The 19,364-nt window shown below is 40.7% G+C and overlaps 2 protein-coding genes across 2 annotated transcripts; one reads left to right on the forward strand and one right to left on the reverse strand.

The window, feature by feature from the left end:
* Window positions 1–2,067: 2,067 nt before the first annotated feature.
* Window positions 2,068–4,779, reverse strand: CLRN2 (clarin 2). Its single transcript, XM_010220554.2, has 3 exons — window positions 4,527–4,779; window positions 2,935–3,114; window positions 2,068–2,511 (listed from the first exon to the last, which is right to left on the reverse strand). Exons 1-3 carry the CDS (start codon window positions 4,777–4,779, stop codon window positions 2,246–2,248), a joined length of 699 nt encoding a protein of 232 aa, XP_010218856.1. The 3' UTR covers window positions 2,068–2,245.
* A 711-nt stretch (window positions 4,780–5,490) lies between these two features.
* Window positions 5,491–13,687, forward strand: QDPR (quinoid dihydropteridine reductase). Its single transcript, XM_088539959.1, has 7 exons — window positions 5,491–5,601; window positions 5,673–5,765; window positions 6,361–6,457; window positions 7,296–7,436; window positions 9,772–9,880; window positions 10,785–10,868; window positions 13,070–13,687. The coding sequence occupies exons 1-7, from the start codon at window positions 5,518–5,520 to the stop codon at window positions 13,173–13,175; spliced, it is 714 nt and encodes a 237-aa protein (XP_088396085.1). The 5' UTR covers window positions 5,491–5,517; the 3' UTR covers window positions 13,176–13,687.
* Window positions 13,688–19,364: the final 5,677 nt, after the last annotated feature.

Genomic DNA, 19,364 nt, shown 5'->3' on the forward strand with positions numbered 1-19,364 from the left:
TTTCTACTCACTTCCTAAAGAGTTATATTTAGTAATAGATAAATTGTGTGTTACAATATATTTTTAATGTACCACTGAGTTACATGTTTACAGAACAATTACAAATGACAAGTGTTTCATTTTATACTGAACTACTTGTATAATTATATTGTAATTTAAGGTATTGTATTTTGAAGTCCCTTAAAATTTGCTGGAAGAGGAAGGTTGTGGCGTCACGGAGGACATCAACATGGCTAGACCTGTGGCTAGTGCTGTGCTGTAAGATACCGGGAACTGGGCTAGCCATTGGGCTTGCTGCCCGGTTACTGAGCCCCCTTCATGCTAAAATTGTAACAGTGCTCCAGATCTATCAAAACACCCCAACAGCTTTTTAAATCTTAATGGGGTCTGGTTATTTATTTTAGTGCTCCTGAAGAAGGGTGTTACCAAAAGCAGTCTCACCAATTTCTGTTCCTCCTTGTCAGGCCAAAACAGGAGAGGTGCAGCACTGAGCGCCAAAAGCGTGCAGGTCTTGCTGAACATGTGCTGTACATGAAATGCATCATCATAAACTGCTGGAGAAATGTGGTCAAGAACGCATTTGTGCAGGTTATGTCACCTCGTTGTTTAGTGAATGCTGTGGTTGGGGTCTGTTTTGTAAACTAAGAGTACTTTGAGCAGCATATTATAATGAAAAAACTGATTTTGTAAGAATACCAAATGGAAATAGGCTTTACGTCATAAAACATCCATTTTCATTGGTCTCTAGATAAAAAAAAAAACAAAGTGAAAAGAGCAAGAAAAATAAGTATTGGGGCCAAAGTTGTTAAACTCAGAGCCTTAAGGTAAAAGTCCTTATGTAATTATCTAAATAAGTGGCCTAGTCAACAAACATACTGAATACCTGCTACTCAGGTAACTGCCTTTACTGAATGTTCCGCACATATGGGTTATAAAGCTAGCTATTTGGATACATAAACTGTGGTTATAGGCACTTCTGAAAATAGTAGGTCTTTATAGTGCTATCTTTGTGAAGAGGTATTTTCAAATAAAAATCAAGGATTTTTTCTTATATCTTGACATGTTCTTTTAACACTTCAGATCTCTTTCCTAAAAGATGTTATGTTTCTTTGAAGAGCTTTTCACAACAATAGATTTGGCAAACCTGATGGTTTGTCTATGAGTAATTGAATGCAAAATAACTTCTAAACATTAATTTAGATGATAACTTATTTCATTAATGTTGAGATATTGTTCCATTATCTGCAATTTCTATCACTAAAAAATTTGTATGTGTTCCCTATGGTAGTAATGTTCTAAAAAATGACATGCTTTATTGCATATTCTTTACACTGAAATATTCATTACTTATGACCTGAAAATTGGTTGAATGCTTGTGAAATTTCTGGTACTTAATAACAAAGGAACTTTTAAATGCCTTTAACCATTAAAATTTTTGTTTTCATTTTAGTACTGTTCCAGCATTCATTATTTTCACTTGATTTCAAAAAGAGAAAAAAAAGATTTGGCAGAGGTCTGAATACTATTAATCTGTCATAATATTATTTTTCAGGTGATCTGAAAGCACTGTTACTTGGATTGTTTCCTTTCTTTTGGTAGGCTGCAGTGAAACCTTCATCTTGCTGGTAATCTTTTTTTTTTAATCTATCAGCATTTTATAAACTTAATTTTTCCCACTTCTTAACTTTTAGGGTTTGATATTTTCTGTTTTAAAACCATTTCACACATATTTAGCTCTGCGTTTCTCCTAAACTTTAGCTTCTCGGATACTGAAGTTCTCTTTTCCAGTGCTATAGCACATCATCAACCATACCTCATGTTGTCCTCTCAGATTTTGCAGATAATTTTGTCTATTCTTCCTTTTTTTTTTGAAATAAATCTGTATTATCAAAGATTTATGATACATATATTTCTTTCTAAACAAAAAAGACATATTTCACCACAGTTTTCTAAAATATCTCATGTGCAAATTATGTAAAAACTACAGAGGGTAGCATATTCACTGCATATATTGGTCTGTTTTGAACATGAAGATATTTCCAGCACGTCTAGCATTTCTTTTTCCCACGTTCAACATTAATTGCTGGTAATGTAGACTGAGCTTAAAAAATGCTGAAGATGGTTGCAAGTGGCATCTGTAGTGATGACTGCACCAAAACTGTCCATCCAAATCAAAAGCTGAAGAGCCAATAAGCTGTTTCTGTTGTGACAGTTCACCTCATAAAAGTATTTTTATGTAGATTTATCAGTACATGATATCTTCCGGTGCAACATTTGCTTCTTCTGTTTTAGTCTTAATTTTAGGAAAATTAATCCAACTTATGGCTATTACCAACAAATTTACTGCATGTGCTGTGGCACTTGCCACACAGAGCCAAAAAGAGTCTTCAAACTGTTCTTCTAGAATTACAAACTGAAAGACATTTTCCCGAAAATTGGCAATTCTTTCTGTGAGACGATGAAGTTTTACAGCAGCTATAAAGCTGGTAACTGCAAGTACTATAAGTCCACCTGGAATAAAATGAGAAAGTATTCAGCATTGTTGGCAAAACAAGCTGGACATGCTGATTGTGCTTCGGAAAAGCTTATTAAATGCATAGGTATTACACAGAATAGGGATAGATTTAAGGCATGGCTTAAACACCTGCAAAATGCTTAGTCTTTATTATATAACGTTAATAGCAGTGCTTATAATAAAGTCCTTTTGGAGTGATTTGGAGGCTAAAGACTGACATTGCAGCTCCTGTAAAATGTTGACTAGGCAAAAGAGGGGGAAACACCATCTGACAGTTCTGTTTTGATAAATGAGAAGTTACTGCTAACCTCACTTTGTTTATATGTTTTTAAATCAAGGAGATACATCATAAGACAAGGGAAGCAAGTTTACATTTTATATGGATGTGACTGATGGAAGAATAATTGTAACTGATTTACCTGCAAGGAAATTCCAAAGGCATAATCCTGCTGGACCTTTAATAGCCCGGTAGGGAACTTTGATTGCGTTAAGGATGCAGAATCCAAAACTGACCAGAGAGAAGGAAAGGGCCGCACAAAGGAACATTATAATCATCACATGCAGGCCTGTATTCAGCTTTTTCACCATATGCGGGAAAACTGTGAAGAAAAAAAAATCATTTGCTCACCACATAGTTTTTCTTGACAATGGTAAACATCACACAGTGCTCATGCCATGAGCCCCAGTTATCCTGGTGAGTTTTTACAGATGCAGTCAGTTACAGCTGGTTACACACCTCTTAGTTCGTGAGGCTTTCATTTATCTGCCTCTACAAAGAAGCAAGAATGGTGACTTTCTTCTGTTTCTGTTTTCAGAAAGTTGGAGAACCAAACCAGCCAGCAGCAGGGAGCTGTGGCACCTGAGTACTCAGTTTATCCTGAGCTCTTTAGTAACAAAGCTGGGGGAAACCTGAGTGGGAACTGGAGCTGACAGGAAAGATGTAAGCTGATTGAGAAAAGTGATGAGGAAGTTAAGCGCTGCACACTCATACAGGTTTTGAAGGTGCAACTGCCTAATTGTATGACTAAAAAGAAGATACCTCATATTAGAAACAAATAAACAGATTGGAGTTTTAGCAGATTATTCAGGAAGCTTTGTACTGTACAAAATGCAGAATGCAGAAATTCAAGATGCTGTCTTTCAAGTAACTCATCCTGGGGTAATAGTGAGCCTGGATAGTGAGAGGGGCTTATGGGAAACCAGCTCATTTTCTGTAGGTATATTTTCAACCAGTTTAACTTCCTGCACTACATCAATGCGCAGCCACATTCCAGCACTGCTGCAAGGGATGGGGCAGGACAGTGTGGCTGCAGGCCATGGTCACGCGTACCCTACAGAGAGGTGAGACTCCCTCACTCAGGTGAGGATCAGTTTATAGCACTTAATCGCCCCACCAAGCCACAGGTCTTCAATGCAAAATATTATTTCTAGTAATGCACATGGTAAATGAAACCTCAAAGTTATCCGAAGTACAGATCAACATCTGAGTACTTTTGAGACATTACGACAGCTAGAGAAATACGTGAGATCAGCTAAATAAATCTTTAGTTCTTAGAGAGAAAAAAAAAAAAAAAAAGAAAGAGGGAGGAGTCTGACACAGAAGACAAGGTGGGAGATGTTGTGGAGAACACTTGGCCTGGGAAGGATTTGGGTAAGGAGCAACTATGAGTTATAGGGACATTTCCAGTCATCCTTCCTTCTGTAGATCTGCCTGACAGATACAGTGAGCTCCACTCTGTCCAGAAGACTAAAAGGAAACCCTGTCTCCAGCCTTATGGATGTTTTTTTTTTTAATCTTGATTCCAGGATTGCATCTGAGAATGTAACTGAAAAAAACCCTACCCCCAAAGGATGTAGATTTCACATTCACATTCAGATCTCAAACCATAAAGACCACGTGAGCCACAAATACAAATTTAATAATAATGACTTGCATACTACATGCTCCGTAAACAAGAATAGGGTCCTTTTAAAGACTTTAGACTGAAGATGCAACCAAAATTGTACTTACTTGTGAACTTGGAGCGGCGCCCACCCAACCCACACTGGCGGGTTTTGCCACCCTGAAAGAGTCCGTAGTAAATGTCTCCCATGAACTTGACCAGCTCTGGATCAGTGGCATTGACTAAATCGACTCCTGTTTTGCAAAGGATCTTTCCCGTCATCCACCTTTGGGTCCCCATGGCAGCAAGAATCACGATAAAAGATGCAAAACTTATTATAGAAGCCAGGGAAAATAAAGTCTTTTTAAAGCAGCCAGGCATCCTAGTGGTCTCAAGGAATCATCTCCAAGGCCTCTCTGCAGTAATTAAGTGTATTTCCCATTTTTTCTGTTGCTCAAAAACCCGCAAATGACGAGCAAGCCTTTCAAAGTACACCTCATGGTATTTTGAAGCTCCTGAAATTACACCAAGCAGGCAAACATGAAGCGCACAGCTGTGTGTTGCTGTGACTCCTGCAGCAGTGGCAGCCTCGCGCTGTGGCGTGGCCGGGCTCCTCGGAGCGAAGCCGTAACCCTATAGCCACGCGTGACTAATGTTTCATCGCAGGTTAAATGTCCTGCTCGAATGACATCCACTTCTCCATCATAGCCGCGTGGGAAGAAAACTAGGAGCAGAATCCTTTTTTTCTTTTTCTTTTTAATAATTAAAAAGATGGTTTTGTGCGCAAGGGACAAGGAATTAACAACGCTCTAAGCCTCGTGGGGCTCGTGCTGCCGCCTCAGCCGAACCCTCCTGCTTTCCTTCGGTGCTCTCTAAATACCAGCGCTGTCAGGGCGGCTGAAGCCGCTCATAAACCTCTGCCGCCGTGCCCAGGCGCCCATCAGCAGCCTCGGGCTGCCCCGGGGGGCGGCGTTTCGCATCCGCCATGTCCGTTACTCTTGTAACGGCCGTAACGGGGGCAGGAGGGCAGCTGCGTTCCCGCCCCCGCCGTGACAGCGCATGGCGCAGGCGCCGCAAGGCGCTCGGGCCGGCGCGGCGGCGGCAGGAGCGGCAGCGGGCATGGCGGCGGGCCGGGTGCTGGTGTACGGCGGCGGCGGCGCGCTGGGCTCGCAGTGCGTGCGCTACTTCGCTGCCCGCAACTGGGTAACGGCTCCGGGGGGCTGCGGGCGGGCGGGGAGGCGGCCCCGCGGCTCACGCGCCTGCTCTCCCCGCAGTGGGTGGCCAGCATCGACCTGGCGGCCAACGAGGAGGCGAGCGCGAGCGTGGTGGTGCGGCCGGCGGACTCCTTCCCCGAGCAGGCCGAGCAGGTGTGTGTGGGCCCTGGGTGGGCGGTTTTACCGGGACGCGGAGCTCCTTAGTACTGTGCAGTCTGTCTTTGGAACAGGGAAAAGATCCTGGGTCCAAGTCTTGGGCCCCAGCTGTTGCCATCTAGATAAAAGCACCATCAGTAAGGAGGTTATTCTGCAGTTGTTTGTTTCTTGCACCATCATCAGGAATGTCATAGAAATGGTTCTGGTCACACCTGGAGTTTCATCTCGCATGTTCTTAAATAGCACAGTACCCAGAGAGGAACCCGTCGAGACATAAGTCGCAAGTGAGTTTCTGTAGTTGCTGTTTGTGGCACAGTAACGGTCAGGGCTTTCAGTCCTGCTCAGATGAGTTGTTTCCACTGCTAGCACGCACTGCATGCTCAGACATTCAGTTCTCCTTGTTTTCCAACATTACTGTTTTGGTAGTTCGAAAATGTTAATTTTTTGCAGCTGTTCAACTTGTTAAATGTGTTGTGTTAACACAGCTCCATAAATGGAGAGGGGGGAAAAAAAACACTCAAAGGAAGCCTTGATATTTAATCTTATAAAGGTCCAGAATGATTTTAGAATGTTTTTGTTCTTTATATTGAAGGTGACAGCAGAGGTTGGAAAAATCCTTGGTGAAGACAAGGTGGACGCAATCTTGTGTGTTGCAGGAGGATGGGCTGGAGGCAGCGCCAAAGCTAAATGTGAGCCTTTGGTACACCCATGTTAGGGAACACATTGATGAAACCTGAGAAAAATCCTTAAAAATCATGGCAATAAAGATCCTGTGAGCACAGACAGGACACGAGCATAATAGTGAGCAAAGCAGCTCAGCCACAATTCTTGTTAGTGCTTCTGAGAATTGCAGCAGTTTGTTAAATTGCAGAGCATTTGTGAGTCTTGAAGTATTTTATAAAGGAGCTTATTGTCTATGAACTAAATTTGCAAAGTTCTTCAATGACAGGCAAGTCACAAACGTTGACATTTTGTTTCCTAATTCATTGCTTTATCCGTGGGATCTCAGCTGCATCCTGCAGCTCTGAAAACTGTTACTGCACAACACAGCAGTGACAGGAGCTGTGCAGTGATCTGAGATTGTATCAGGTGGTCAGCTTGTTTGCTGTCCGTTAGTTAGATACTTGTGTGTATTCCTTATTTTGTTAAGGAAATGTTCATACTGAATGCCTTTGACGTGCCTGAGCATTGCTTTTCTTTCCCCTGTGAATAATGATAATGAAAATAATGTTTGCTCAGAGAAGCAACTGTTCAAATTCTGCTTTCATTTGAATATACTGTGTTATTGTTACTTTAATTTCTGGTAGTGAGAAGGCAGGTAATTGTCAAAAATACATGTTGTCGAGCAGGGTCTTAAAACCGAAAGATGTGAAATATGTGAAATGATACTTTACCTGAAGCAGAAATAAATAAATAAAAACCTAGAAAACCTGTTTTCATAGTAACATTGAACTTGGCATGATAGGGAGTAAGCATTGTAAAACTCTTACCTAATGGTTACTCTTGCTAATTCTCTTCTTTAATTAGCATTATACAAAAACTGTGATTTGATGTGGAAGCAGAGTGTTTGGACGTCCACTATTTCCAGTCACCTAGCCACGAAACACCTTAAAGAAGGAGGCCTCTTGACTTTGACGGGAGCGCAAGCTGCTCTATCCGGAACCCCAGGTAAAATGCAGTGTATCGCACCAGGGGGCTGGGCAGCACTTGCTACATGCTGGTCTGTGAGTGCTCTTCCTGTGAGGCAACAGTTGTAACTTGGTCTCTTGACACGCTATTCAAATGGAAAATTGCTGCTAAGGCACTGAAGTAAATTACAGTTTTACATTTTGGCGTTGCTAACTTTAATGAAGCTAGAGTGCAAAGAAACAAGCAAAAGATGAGTGTTTGAATTCCAGTTGATATTTATTGGTGAAATGTAATTGGCTAATACATGATACACTGTTTGGAAAATACAGAAGAATTGAAATATTCTGAAAGCTCTAAGTGCAGTGCTTTGATGAAGTAAAATCTTCAGTTTGCTTTTGTGAGGGGCAGAGTCCTTAATTGCCCAATTTTCCATAAGCGTTGACTCAGCTGATTCTATTTAATGTGTTTGTCCTGTTCGTGTTCTGATTCCAGGCTGCTTTTGCTTCAGACTTAGTGACCTTCAGCTTTGCCCTTCATTAGCTCCAGTACCATCTTCATACAGATTTTTCTGTCTTACTCCCTGTGTTGCTCTGAATAGGTGAAGAAATCTGAGAGCAATTAAATCCACAGGCATTAGTAGTGAAGGAGAAGGTCTCTAAGACAAATACTCATCTTTCTGATATTTTGTATTAATGTGACTGCCATTTTTTTGATGAGATAGGAATATTCCCAAATTTATTTTATAGCAGCCATGTCTAAAACCTTTCAGTACTTAAAGCTTTCTGCCATGTTTAGGGACATATGTGGTATTCTCTAGTTAATGATTTATCTTCTATACTGACATGTTTACAACTGCATCTGGCATAGTCTGAAGATAAAAGGCTTATTTATGAAAATAAGCAGATGAATAATTTATTGTGTACTACTAACTGACCATACAAAGATGAAAATATGTGAACCTCTAGCAAACTCTCATGATGTTTTTGCAGCGGGAGGAAATAGGGACAACACAGGAATCAGTGATTTACTTTCATGTTTTGAACTAGCTGGTTTCAGTAATTCTGGATTTTCTTTAAAAACACCATAGTGCTTTAGGCTAACACATGGAGCTTATTAACAGGAAGGAAGAACTGAGAAAGAATTGTTACTCAACTTCTACTAATTTGAATCCTTAGGCTTGTTTTCATGGAAGGAATTGTCTTTTTGTTTTCTGCCATTACTGTGAATTTTATTTTCCCATGTGAAAACATTGATCAAGGGAGACTTGCCTAATGTGAATTGTAGAAAAATGCAAATGCTAGGATACGTACGGAGGCAGTCTGACAGTGATGGCAAAGAAATGCAGAAGCATGAAAAAGTTTAAGAAGATTTATACTGAAGAGAAGAGATAAGAGGGGGAGCATCAGAAAGGTGGAAATAATTTATAGTAACAAGAAAATAAATTATTTGCCTCTTTCTGATACAAAGGGACATTTTTGTCTAATACAAAGGGATGTTATACAGTATGTTTGATTATAATGGAAACAGTTCTACCAAGAAAAAATACCTTTTTTCTTTGCTAGGAAGTATTTCTTCAAGTTTATTTAAAGAGGTCTACTTTAGATATATAGACGAGTGGAAATGCATCCAGTTATAGTAGAAGAAACACATTTGTCTTATGTGGTCAATCTGAGCCTAATGGCTTGGCACGTATTTACCATGCAGCAGCTTGGACGTATAGTACCCATAAGTGTCCATCTGGGTCTTGTACCTTGCCAGTGTACCATGGCCCCCTTATGCTCTTATTTCTGTGGAACTTATGCTATTGAACACTGGCTGTGAGTAAACAGTAGTAATTAAGAAAAAGTTGCTTTATATGCAGATTACTTAGGAATTTTCTACCATGAGGCTACTTTTCTGCAAAGTGCTTCTGTTGGAGTTACAGTTGTGGGGCATAAGCTGTATCTGTTTAGGTCCAAACTGGCAAATATTTAAGTCATATATTTAAAACTAAGATAATTTCCTTAGTAAAGTTCATGAGCCTCCTCACACTTACTGCATTAGTTTGGAAAGGTCACCCCTATCAGTCTAATCCCTCAGGGTATGTCTTGAAGCATAAACATATAACTTGTTAAGCTGCTTATTTCTGTATACTAAGTAAACTGAGTACTGCCATATCTGGGTGTCTAGTAAGCTTGCTTTCTTCATTTTTTTTATTTATATTTTTTTCTTCTTCTTTCAATACATATGTCTTGCTATATTTTAAAAATAAGATTCTGTTACCAGGCCATGGTGTTAAACCTCCTTTTCATCAAATAACGTGAGTTTCTATCCTGATACTAATGAAGTTGAGCTGTCTGTATGGTGCTCTGCTTTGCCTGTTTTTAATTGCCAGGGATGATTGGCTATGGCATGGCCAAAGGAGCCGTGCACCAGCTCTGCCGGAGCCTGGCTGGTGCTGGGAGCGGTTTGCCACCCGGCTCTGCTGCTGTTGCTGTCCTGCCGTAAGTGCTCGTGTGGTTACCTTCCTGCCACAGTGTTTGATTTTTATTATGCTGTAACCTAGAGTCGCTTGGATGTGTTTGATGTTCCATCCTTGCTGAACAGTCAGCTTATTAGAGCTAATTATCGTTTCACAGAAAAAGGATCTCTCTGGGGTGTATGAATGCAGTGATGTGCAAGTTACCCTAAAATGAAAAAAAATCATTTTTTTTCTTTATTTTGCAGAGCAGTATTGGATGTTAGGATTAAAACTTGATTCGCTTTCAATCAGTTTAACTGTAACCATGTATTAACATGCAGTTTTCAGTGTAGAAGAAAGCAAAGCAGTGAGCTGAGCCATCAGGACCGCTATTCAGGTTTAGCTGTGTGATAATAGTAAAGCAAAGGATTACTTGCTAGATTATACTTAGCTGAAAATGATGCACAGCACTTAGAAGCAATTTGCTTGAGCAGTTGGAGTATTAGGTCACTTCGAGGACCATGAGAAGAAAGTTCAGTTTGTTTTTCTCCATAGTATAGTAGTATAAATATTCTACTCAAGTGAACACTGTCTGCTTGTGCAGGGAAATCTCTGCCTTTGCAGCTGGTCTGAGGCTACCAGAAGGCATGTGCAGTCCGTGTGAACAGGCGTTACTGCTGTCTCATGACTACTGCTTCTGAGAGGCTGTTAGAGGCTGGCTGGAAGGTGTGAGCCTGGTGGCTTGTCCTAAAGTGCTGGATGTTGTCAGCAGGGGTCATAGCCTTTGATACGCACCGAAAGTGATGTGGTGTACTGTTAAATGTGTAGGGGATGCAAAGGAAATCCATGCCACATGGTATAGAAGTTAAGCAACTGTTAGAGGAGTGAATAGAAGCAGGTGACTTTCACTGAAAACATGATAACAGGTTTATCTTTCTCAATCACAGGGTTACCTTGGATACACCAGCCAACAGGAAATCGATGCCTGACGCAGATTTCAGCTCCTGGACACCCTTAGAATTCGTTGCAGAGTGAGTGTGTATGTGTATATATGTGTGTGTGAGATGACTAAGCACTCCCTCACTGTCCCTTTTGCTGTTGCATCTTCCTGCCTGTCCTTTCTAAATGTCTGTCTTAGATTTGTTTTTTTTTTTTTTTTAAATCATTCTCTCATTCTGTGTGCCTTTAAATCTGATTAAACTTATTGCACAAGCTCCTTAACTGGTGAATATTGGAACAACTCCATCAATTTTAACATCTCCACACCAGTTATTCCTGTAAAGGAGAAGGTCTCATAAAGCCTGTAGACAAATGAAGTTGCAGAGAGCAGATGTAGGCATCAGCAATGTGGTTTAAATATAAACTGCAGAGAGCCATGTGGCTTTTTTTCTTGATTTCTTTACTTCCTTTACTGCTCAGTTTATGGTGAATTAATTCATTTCTGTCATTAAAAATTTCAGTCCAGAATTTTCATCCCATATCCAGAAATGTCGGTCCTGAATGATGTCGCAAAATGCTGAAACTTGAGCTGTAGCTTATTTAGCAACAGACTTGGATTTAAAGGCTTATTATTTATAATTCCTCTCAAGTAAAGGTAGAAAAAGCGAAGCATAACACTGTCTTCTGTGATGTCCTGGAAAACAGATCTTTGAATGATCCTACTGATGGTGAGCTGCCAGAAAGAAAAACACCACTGTGTCCAACAATGTTGTGATTTTTTTGTTTGTTTGTTTTAGAAGCAAAAATGGATACTGTAAAGGGTATAAACATTTAAAAAAAAAATTAAGGGCTTTTAGAACTGATGCTGAAATTGCATTTTTACTATTGTTATGAGAAGAGTCTAGTTTTGACATCTGAATTGCTTGCTCTGTGGCTTTTCTTAAGTTGGATGTCAGATTGAGAAATGTGTGTGTGTTTTTTTTTTTTTTTTTTTTCTCTCCTCTCTGTGAGAAGCCCATGCAGCTGCTTGATGTGGTCCTTTAAAAGGCTCCATCAATTTAATTTAGTTGACCTAAAAAATGCTCAGAAAAATTCTTATTGTGCTCCAGAGACAGCTCAGCCAGATGTTGTGGTTTTACTTTAAAATTACAAATAAACTTTACGTCTTTTCTTTATGGGAGAGTTAGGTTAATTCTTTTGTGCCTTGATTTCTAATTCTCTGAACTTAAAATCCAATTTTGACAGCAGAAATTCTCACTAATGCTGTTAGAGTTGCTAACATTATTTCCTTCCTTTTTGGAAGGATGCAGGAACTCTGTTGTAATTTCATTCTTGCCTTCTGACTGTGCTTGCTTTCTACTGTGCCCTGAAAATCATTATATTTCATTATGGATTAAATGGAATCATTATATAAAGGATTCTTTTACCTTTTAAAATGGCAGTTGTAATATATGCTATACTGGAAGGGTTGATGGACCCAAGACATACTGCATTTTGGTCCCTAGTGACAGGACAAGAGGCAATGGGCACAAACTGGACCATGGGAAACTCCACTGGAATATAAAAACTTCATCCCTGTGAGGGTGATTGAACACTGGAAGAGGTTCCCCAAGGGAGGCTGTGGAGTCTTTATCCTTGGAGATACCTGAAACCCTCCTAGACGTGGTTCCACCTGGCCATGTGAGGCAGGGGAGTTGGACCACGTGATACTGCATAGGATGACTTAAGGCTTCCTGTGCTTCTACTGAGACTACATTCACAGCTAGTTATTTAGTATCTGTTGACAAAGCACAGGTGGAAGTATTGGAAAAAAAAATTAAGAAAAAAATGCGTCAAGAAGGAATGACATGGAAAGAAAGGAGAAAGCTTGGCTAGGCTCACAGGCAGCAGTAGAGGGGAAAAAGAATGGGAATAGAGAACAAAGAAAAATTATTCAACTTATAATGTTTGAAAACTGTTGTAGCTATAATTTTTCATTCCTGATGTATACAATAAAGATGGCTTAAATAGCTACCAGCTAGACATTTTAAGTTGTTGTTGTTTTCCTCTGAGGTGTTCTGCAAGTCCTGGTGTCTGCATGTGCTGTAAAGTCCTCTTGGTTTCTCTAGGCCTCCATCTAGCAATAAAGGGTCTGAATCCTCTTATCACATTGCAGGTGTGGGACATGCACCCCTCTGCAGTAGGAAGTAGGAAAAGCAGTAGGCTTTCATTTTATGTCTCCTGTTGATATATCTAATAACTGCATTTTTCCCCTCTCCTTATCATCCCTTTCTGTTAATTTATTTTGAAACAGAACTTTTTATGACTGGATAACTGGAAAGAACAGGCCAACCTCGGGGAGTCTAATCCAGGTGATAACTACAGGAGGGAAGACTGAACTAGTGGCAGCACATCTGTGATGTCAGTCACTTGTGACTGTGAACCTTCAGCAAAGGAGACTGAGAATCTTCTCCTGTGGAAGATACCTGCTAGTATTTTGGATGTGTTTTTGTATCCAGTGATTGTTAACTATGTCAGTTACAGCACCAGGTTGCAAGTGGTATTTCTGTGATGTCAGTTGCTATCAGTGTATTTACCAAGTATTTGTTTCTAAATGGAAGTTACAGACTTTAAAGTCTAAATGTGCTAATCCTGAGCATTATATAATGACTTACCTCTTTTTCTGAAATGGGAATTATGCTTTATTATGTCATGTAATCACATATATAATGGTCAGACTCTTTCATCTGTCAGTAAGTCTTTCTGGCACCTTTCTGTGAATGTCTTGATGGTCCTTTTGTGTGGGAATATAACCACATCCCTGTTATGTTGGCTGTAGCTACAGGAATCACTGCAGTTACTGTCTGGAACTACAGGAATGGCTGCAATCACTGTACTAGTCCTGTAAACTTTTCCATGTGAACATTCCACTGGAGTTAGTGGAACTGTGTAGTAATTAGTTGAGTTCCTAATTTGCCTTAATGTTTATAAACTGCTGTCAGATCTAGAGTTGGAGGATAACAGTAGTTTTGCCAAATGCTTAGGTATGTCTTTGTATTACTCATGACTATTCTTTATTTTTTTTAAAAAAAGCAAAGTGCCCTAAAGAACTATGCCAAAAACCACATATGTCTGTTTTAATCTGGAGGGCTTTTTTGTGCTAAATAAATATATATTTTAAATGTTGGGCTAGCAGCTTTATTGTAATCCAGACATGTTTGAAGAATAGCTTAGTTAGATTTGTTTAGTACTTTCAAAAACACAAGCAATTCTGTGATTTATGCTTAATGCAGACAAGGGACTTGTCATGATCTTGTATTTATTTCCTTCTCATGGTGTTGTGGAAAATATTCTTTTTCAGCAGAGATGTGGAAGAGCTGCTAGCTATAGGCCAAGGCTGGCCTCTGGCTGCAGTGTTGCCTTTCATTCCTCTGGCAAGTGCAGTGAGAGTTTGGTGGCAGAATGAACATGTTGTTGCTTCTCATCACAAACATTAATTTTGGGGTAGTGTTTGGTGTGAATTTGCTGATATGGGGCAGGAGACCTTCCCCCCTTCCAGCAGAAGGTAGGGGCCTGTCTGCTGCTGTCAGTTTAACAGGATCATAAGGTGTCTGTGTGACAGACAAAAGCTGCAAGGACAGTAAGGACTGAAGCGGGGGAAGGGAAGGGGCCTCATACAGTGCACTTCCATGTGCTTAAGTCTTCCCTTCACCAAGCTTCCACATCGCAAGCACACTCAAAAGTGCTCATGTTGTCATCTTGTTCATCTACTGAATCAGCTCTCAGAAGCTCTCTGAAGAGCAGATGAACCTTTTGAAGGGGGTGGGGAGTGCAGGTAGGGTTCCAGATGTGCAATTATACAAATGTGTTTTTAAAAAAAACCCAGGGACTAGCAGGTTCTGTGGCTCAGAAGGGGTATATATTGGTAGAAACTATGGTGGCAGAAGCAGATAGCACAGTAAAAGACAGTAGGACATGTCCAGAGAATCTTTTATTTGCTAAGGGCTTCTGGGCTCTTTTAAGTATCTCTGTAACTTGTGTATGTGTGCCTTACTCGTAATAACCTCTCGAAGAGGCTGTGGTCACATAGAATTTAGTTGAAGGCTATAACTAACCATGAGATTATAGAGCAGGAGAGGGGAAGAAATATTTAAATTTTAGTAAAAAGAACAAAAGGTCAGAAAGAAAATTAGATGAATCTGTGCACATCAGAAACTAGATTAATTCTTTTCTTTCCTTTATAGAGACCTAATAGCCCTGATGGAAGAGGGGGAAAACAAACGAGAGAAATCTGTTGCTGTGGCCTAGGTGCCTTAGGTGTGCTTGGCCAGCAACTACTGATAGGGCCTAAAGAGGAGACAGGCTAGAAGCAGAACTCGGTGTTGAACACACACCCGTGTTAGCTGCCACGCTGTCCTGCTGCACGTGTGGTGCATGGGCAGCTCTAGCTACCTGTGCTGATTCGAAGCCTGACATGGGGCTGCTGGGCGGATCGGGGCTGCTGCTCTCCCGTCTAGCTGCTTAAATGAAAGATTATGGTTAAGGTGAGAAGAGTTTAGCCAGATAAATTCCCGAGATGGAACACATCCATGTCAAGCTGAGTATCAAACAGATGAATTTGCCAATGTCTTACCATTCTGCAACTGCAGTCATTAAAACATCTGCATGCACACAGCTAATTGAGTAAGACGCTTTCCCATACCGTCCTCTTTTGAAGGTGCATATTACTGTGCAATAAAGAGATCGATGAACTCTGGGGGAAAAGCAATATATAAACTATACCAAGCAGATCAGGCCTTGATCTTCTGTTCTAATTCATTTGTGCTGAGCATTCTGGCTTCAATAAGTGTAAGAGTCTACACTTACAGAAAAGGGATGTTTCTAAATTCAAACCAAGGTGCTTTTGAAAAGACTAATTAGACAGAACTCCTGAGCAGGAATAGATAAAATAACCCCAAACTGCAGTAGCCTGCTGTAGAGTAGCATCAAACAGCAACGTGCAGTGACAAAATATGATGACTTGGCCAAAATACCAAAAGACCAGTCTTTATGAATAGTTTTTTCCCTCTGCTAATTTATAAAACATGAATTTTAAAGCACAAGTAAATATAAAATAGAGAAGACTGTCATTTTTAGTGTAAGAAGGTGGAAACGTGAGCTGCTGTTCAAGTTGTATCCCACAGAGCTTCATCCACAGGGAACAGTCCTGTGGCTTTGCAGAACCTTTGGTTAAAACGTGCTCCTGTGCATGACCAAGCACTGCAGGACCCAGTGAGCTGTTTCACATCTCACTCTACAGTGGTTCTGGTGACAAAGAATGTTAGGAGTTTGTCTATTTTACCAACAGGTTAAATGACTTTTTTGAAGTTACATTTTTACTAGAAAATTAGCTTTCTAGTAATTAGTTAACAGAAAGTGGCCACCAAATGAAAGTTTAAAGTGATGTTTTGCACCCAAAGAAAATAAACACAGTTTCATCATGGAGTGGTTGCCAAGTACAATGGTATCTAAGTCACGTAGCAGTTGCTCTTCTAAATTAACCAAAGTTGCACTGTCGAAATAAATCATTATGCTAAGCAAGCGCAAAACTTTTATAGTCGAATGAAAATCACCACCACAACAAAAATAACTTTATTATCTTGTTTCTCCTTCCTTGTATTTGTTCTCTGCAAGAAAACAGATGGGAAGTGTAATAGTATGCGGAGATGCCTCATACTAATCCTTGTGGTGTTGAACAAGGTGAGAAGTAGACAGACATCTGACAAGCATTTAGAAGTCAATAGAAAATGTCACTTGAGATTTAGATCCCTGTCAGGCGCTGCCATCTCTGCACTTCCTGAAAACTCATGTTCTGACGGATTTGCTCTATGAACACGGGCAGCCCCTCGGGCCCTGTGTGCGGTGCTCTGGGGGCGCAGGCAGAGCCCGCGGCTGATGCTCACGAGGCCGGCAGAGGGCAGGAGCGCCCCACACACGGAGCGGGTCTGCCGCTCGGAGCGCCCAACTGGCAACCACCCCTCTTGGCAGCAAGGATTTTAACTGTGCCAGTCCCGAGTGAGAGCTCACCCTCCTCTCTTGCTTTATTCCCCATAATCCAAGCTGCCTGGCCTTTTGTGCGCCTTACTTGGAGTGCCTATAATCTGTTATATATGGCACTTTCAGAATCCCCTCCGTATATTCAATTAAAACAAAGAAGTGACCGCAAGCCGAAGGATGGACAGGGAGCCAAGGCTCTGAGGAGAGTCCCACAGCAGGGTGTAACATCACTGTTGACATGTTAGAACCCCCTGCCTCCTCAATTGCTATTCTGTCACACAGGGCCTAAACACAGCTGAACTGCAAGGGGAGTGCTTAACTCCTGTGCTGCACGTAAGACATGTAAGAAGCTACAGGATTTCCTAGCCCAAGCAGACGAACAAGTTACTTTTTCTGACCGGTCTTGTACTAATACACTGGTGGAAACTGGTGACAAAAGAATTACTTACGAAGGAGGTTTTAAATGTGAAAGATTTAACTCCTTTGCCTGTGTTATGAAGGAACAATTACATCAAAGCAGTGTTATTGAGGAGGCAACACAAAGTGGCAAGCCATATGACTGCCAATTGTATAGTTCAATATTCATTACCTGGGGCTTCCTGGAGATACGAACTACACTGCTACTCACACTACTTGCTTTTTAAATTTTTCATCTTAACTAGTGTTATTAAGGAAATATGAAGAAATACCTGCAAATGGAAGGTAGGGAAAACCTTTGGAGTGGAAGCGCTGCTCTCTATTCTGCCTTGGCTACTGGCCTGCTGAACCCAGTCTGGCCTCTGTGCCTCCATTTCCTCAACTCCCAAACATAGCAGAGACCATTTTAAAATGCTTTAAGATCCACTGATGAAAATCAGTATAAATGAGTGAAATACAATTATCTCTCCATGAATGCATTAATAAAAGCTCAAAATACCCTCTTTGCCATTGGTTTCATCATGGGAAGAGAAATTAATTGTAGAATTGCAAGCAGAAGCCAAAATCGTATCACTTTGTGGTAAGTCAAACTCAGTGATTTGCAAAGTTCTATGCCAAAGATTACCTCAGCCAGGTAGTTTGGGTGATACTGTTTCTTCTTCATCTAAAATGAGAGAAAAAGGTGTATTCAGTAGTAGCAGGCAGCAGTGGCATCTGTCTGGCACAGCAGGCATTCATTTTTTTGTGACTGCCACAGTTGGAATTTAAAACCTCAGTGTTGTTTTTTATTTTGAAGGAACCAATTACTCCTTCTACTGGTGCATCACTACAGCCTAGTGAGACAGGGCTAAGCAGTACAAATAAGGTCTCTGTTAGATCCTGGATGCATGTGAGTTAGTGTGAAACTACACTCTTTTATGTAAGACCGTACACAAACATCACACATATGAGAAGAACCTCTCTGACCCCTAAGACCCTCTTCCAGATTATTGAGAACTTTCTTGCATGCTCAGCCTCTCTGCATTTTCTTCATTCTCCATGTGAGGAATTAAAGGACTTCTTAAATGCCACCTGCTGGTTATCAAAATCAACATGTGCTGTCCCAGAGAGTAGGGAACAGCTGCGTACATCTCAAGTGCCACCCTGGGCATATGCCCTTTGCAATACAGTACAATACTGCAGGCATCAAAGGAAGCAGTCCATCCACCAGAAGGCACTAAGGACCTATTTCCCTCATATTATCTGATAAAGCGCTTTAACTTCAATCATCTTTGTGAATAACAGATTTTGTTTCTCTTTACAAAGATAAAATGCTTCCTGTTTGCACATGTAGGGCCAATGTCTTCCAGTATGTTACTCCTTTAAACCTTTACAGTTTCCATACAGTTAGTATGTAGGAAAAATCACACTACTAGCAAAATGAGGCTATACCTTGCCGTTCATATATTTGAAGCTATACTGTGTGTTCAGCTTGAATCCCCTTGTACTATCACACAGTGTTTCTAGCAAGTTAAGAAGCTTTAGGCATTAGAACAATAACAAATATCAGCAAGCAGTGTTACTCCGTGGAGCTGTCATGGATGCAGGAGAAAAGCCCGGGACACTGTGCGTGGGCTTGGGAAGTTATTTTGATTGCCACGGCAGAACTCCGGTGTAACAGCGCCAGCTGTGCCGCTTCACCTCCTTGTTCTGCTTTATGCTCATGAATAAACGTCATTTTCTTTTCACAAACTCGGCGTGGGAGGAAAAAACACAATTCCCTTGTGTATAATTTTTCTTTTATTTTTATCAGCTGATATTCCTTACAAGGAGATCTGAGGAGAACTTGGAAGGTTTCAGATTAAAACAGGTTTCCTATCCTTTGGCTTCAGTACTTGCTCTGAAACTCTCTTATCTTTAGAAGATCATTTGTTTTTCCCTTCCAAACACTTTCCAAGACTCTCTTTATTAGGTTTTGTAGGAAGCAGAGTCTTTTTCTCTGACTGAGGTTGCAGGAGGCAGAACAGTGCGGGGAACAGTTGGGAGAATTTTACTTAATTTATTACAACCAACACAAACCTCAGATCACCAACTGGGTACTAGCAGAAAGACAATCAACAAAGAAATAAGAACTTTATTCTCCCTCCTCCCCAGCCTCAGCTTCCCTTATTTTTGCT

This window comes from Tinamus guttatus, unplaced genomic scaffold, assembly GCF_059628265.1.
Source record: "Tinamus guttatus ecotype Peru unplaced genomic scaffold, ASM5962826v1 Tinamus_guttatus_pri_ptg000052l, whole genome shotgun sequence".
NCBI lineage: Eukaryota > Metazoa > Chordata > Aves > Tinamiformes > Tinamidae > Tinamus > Tinamus guttatus.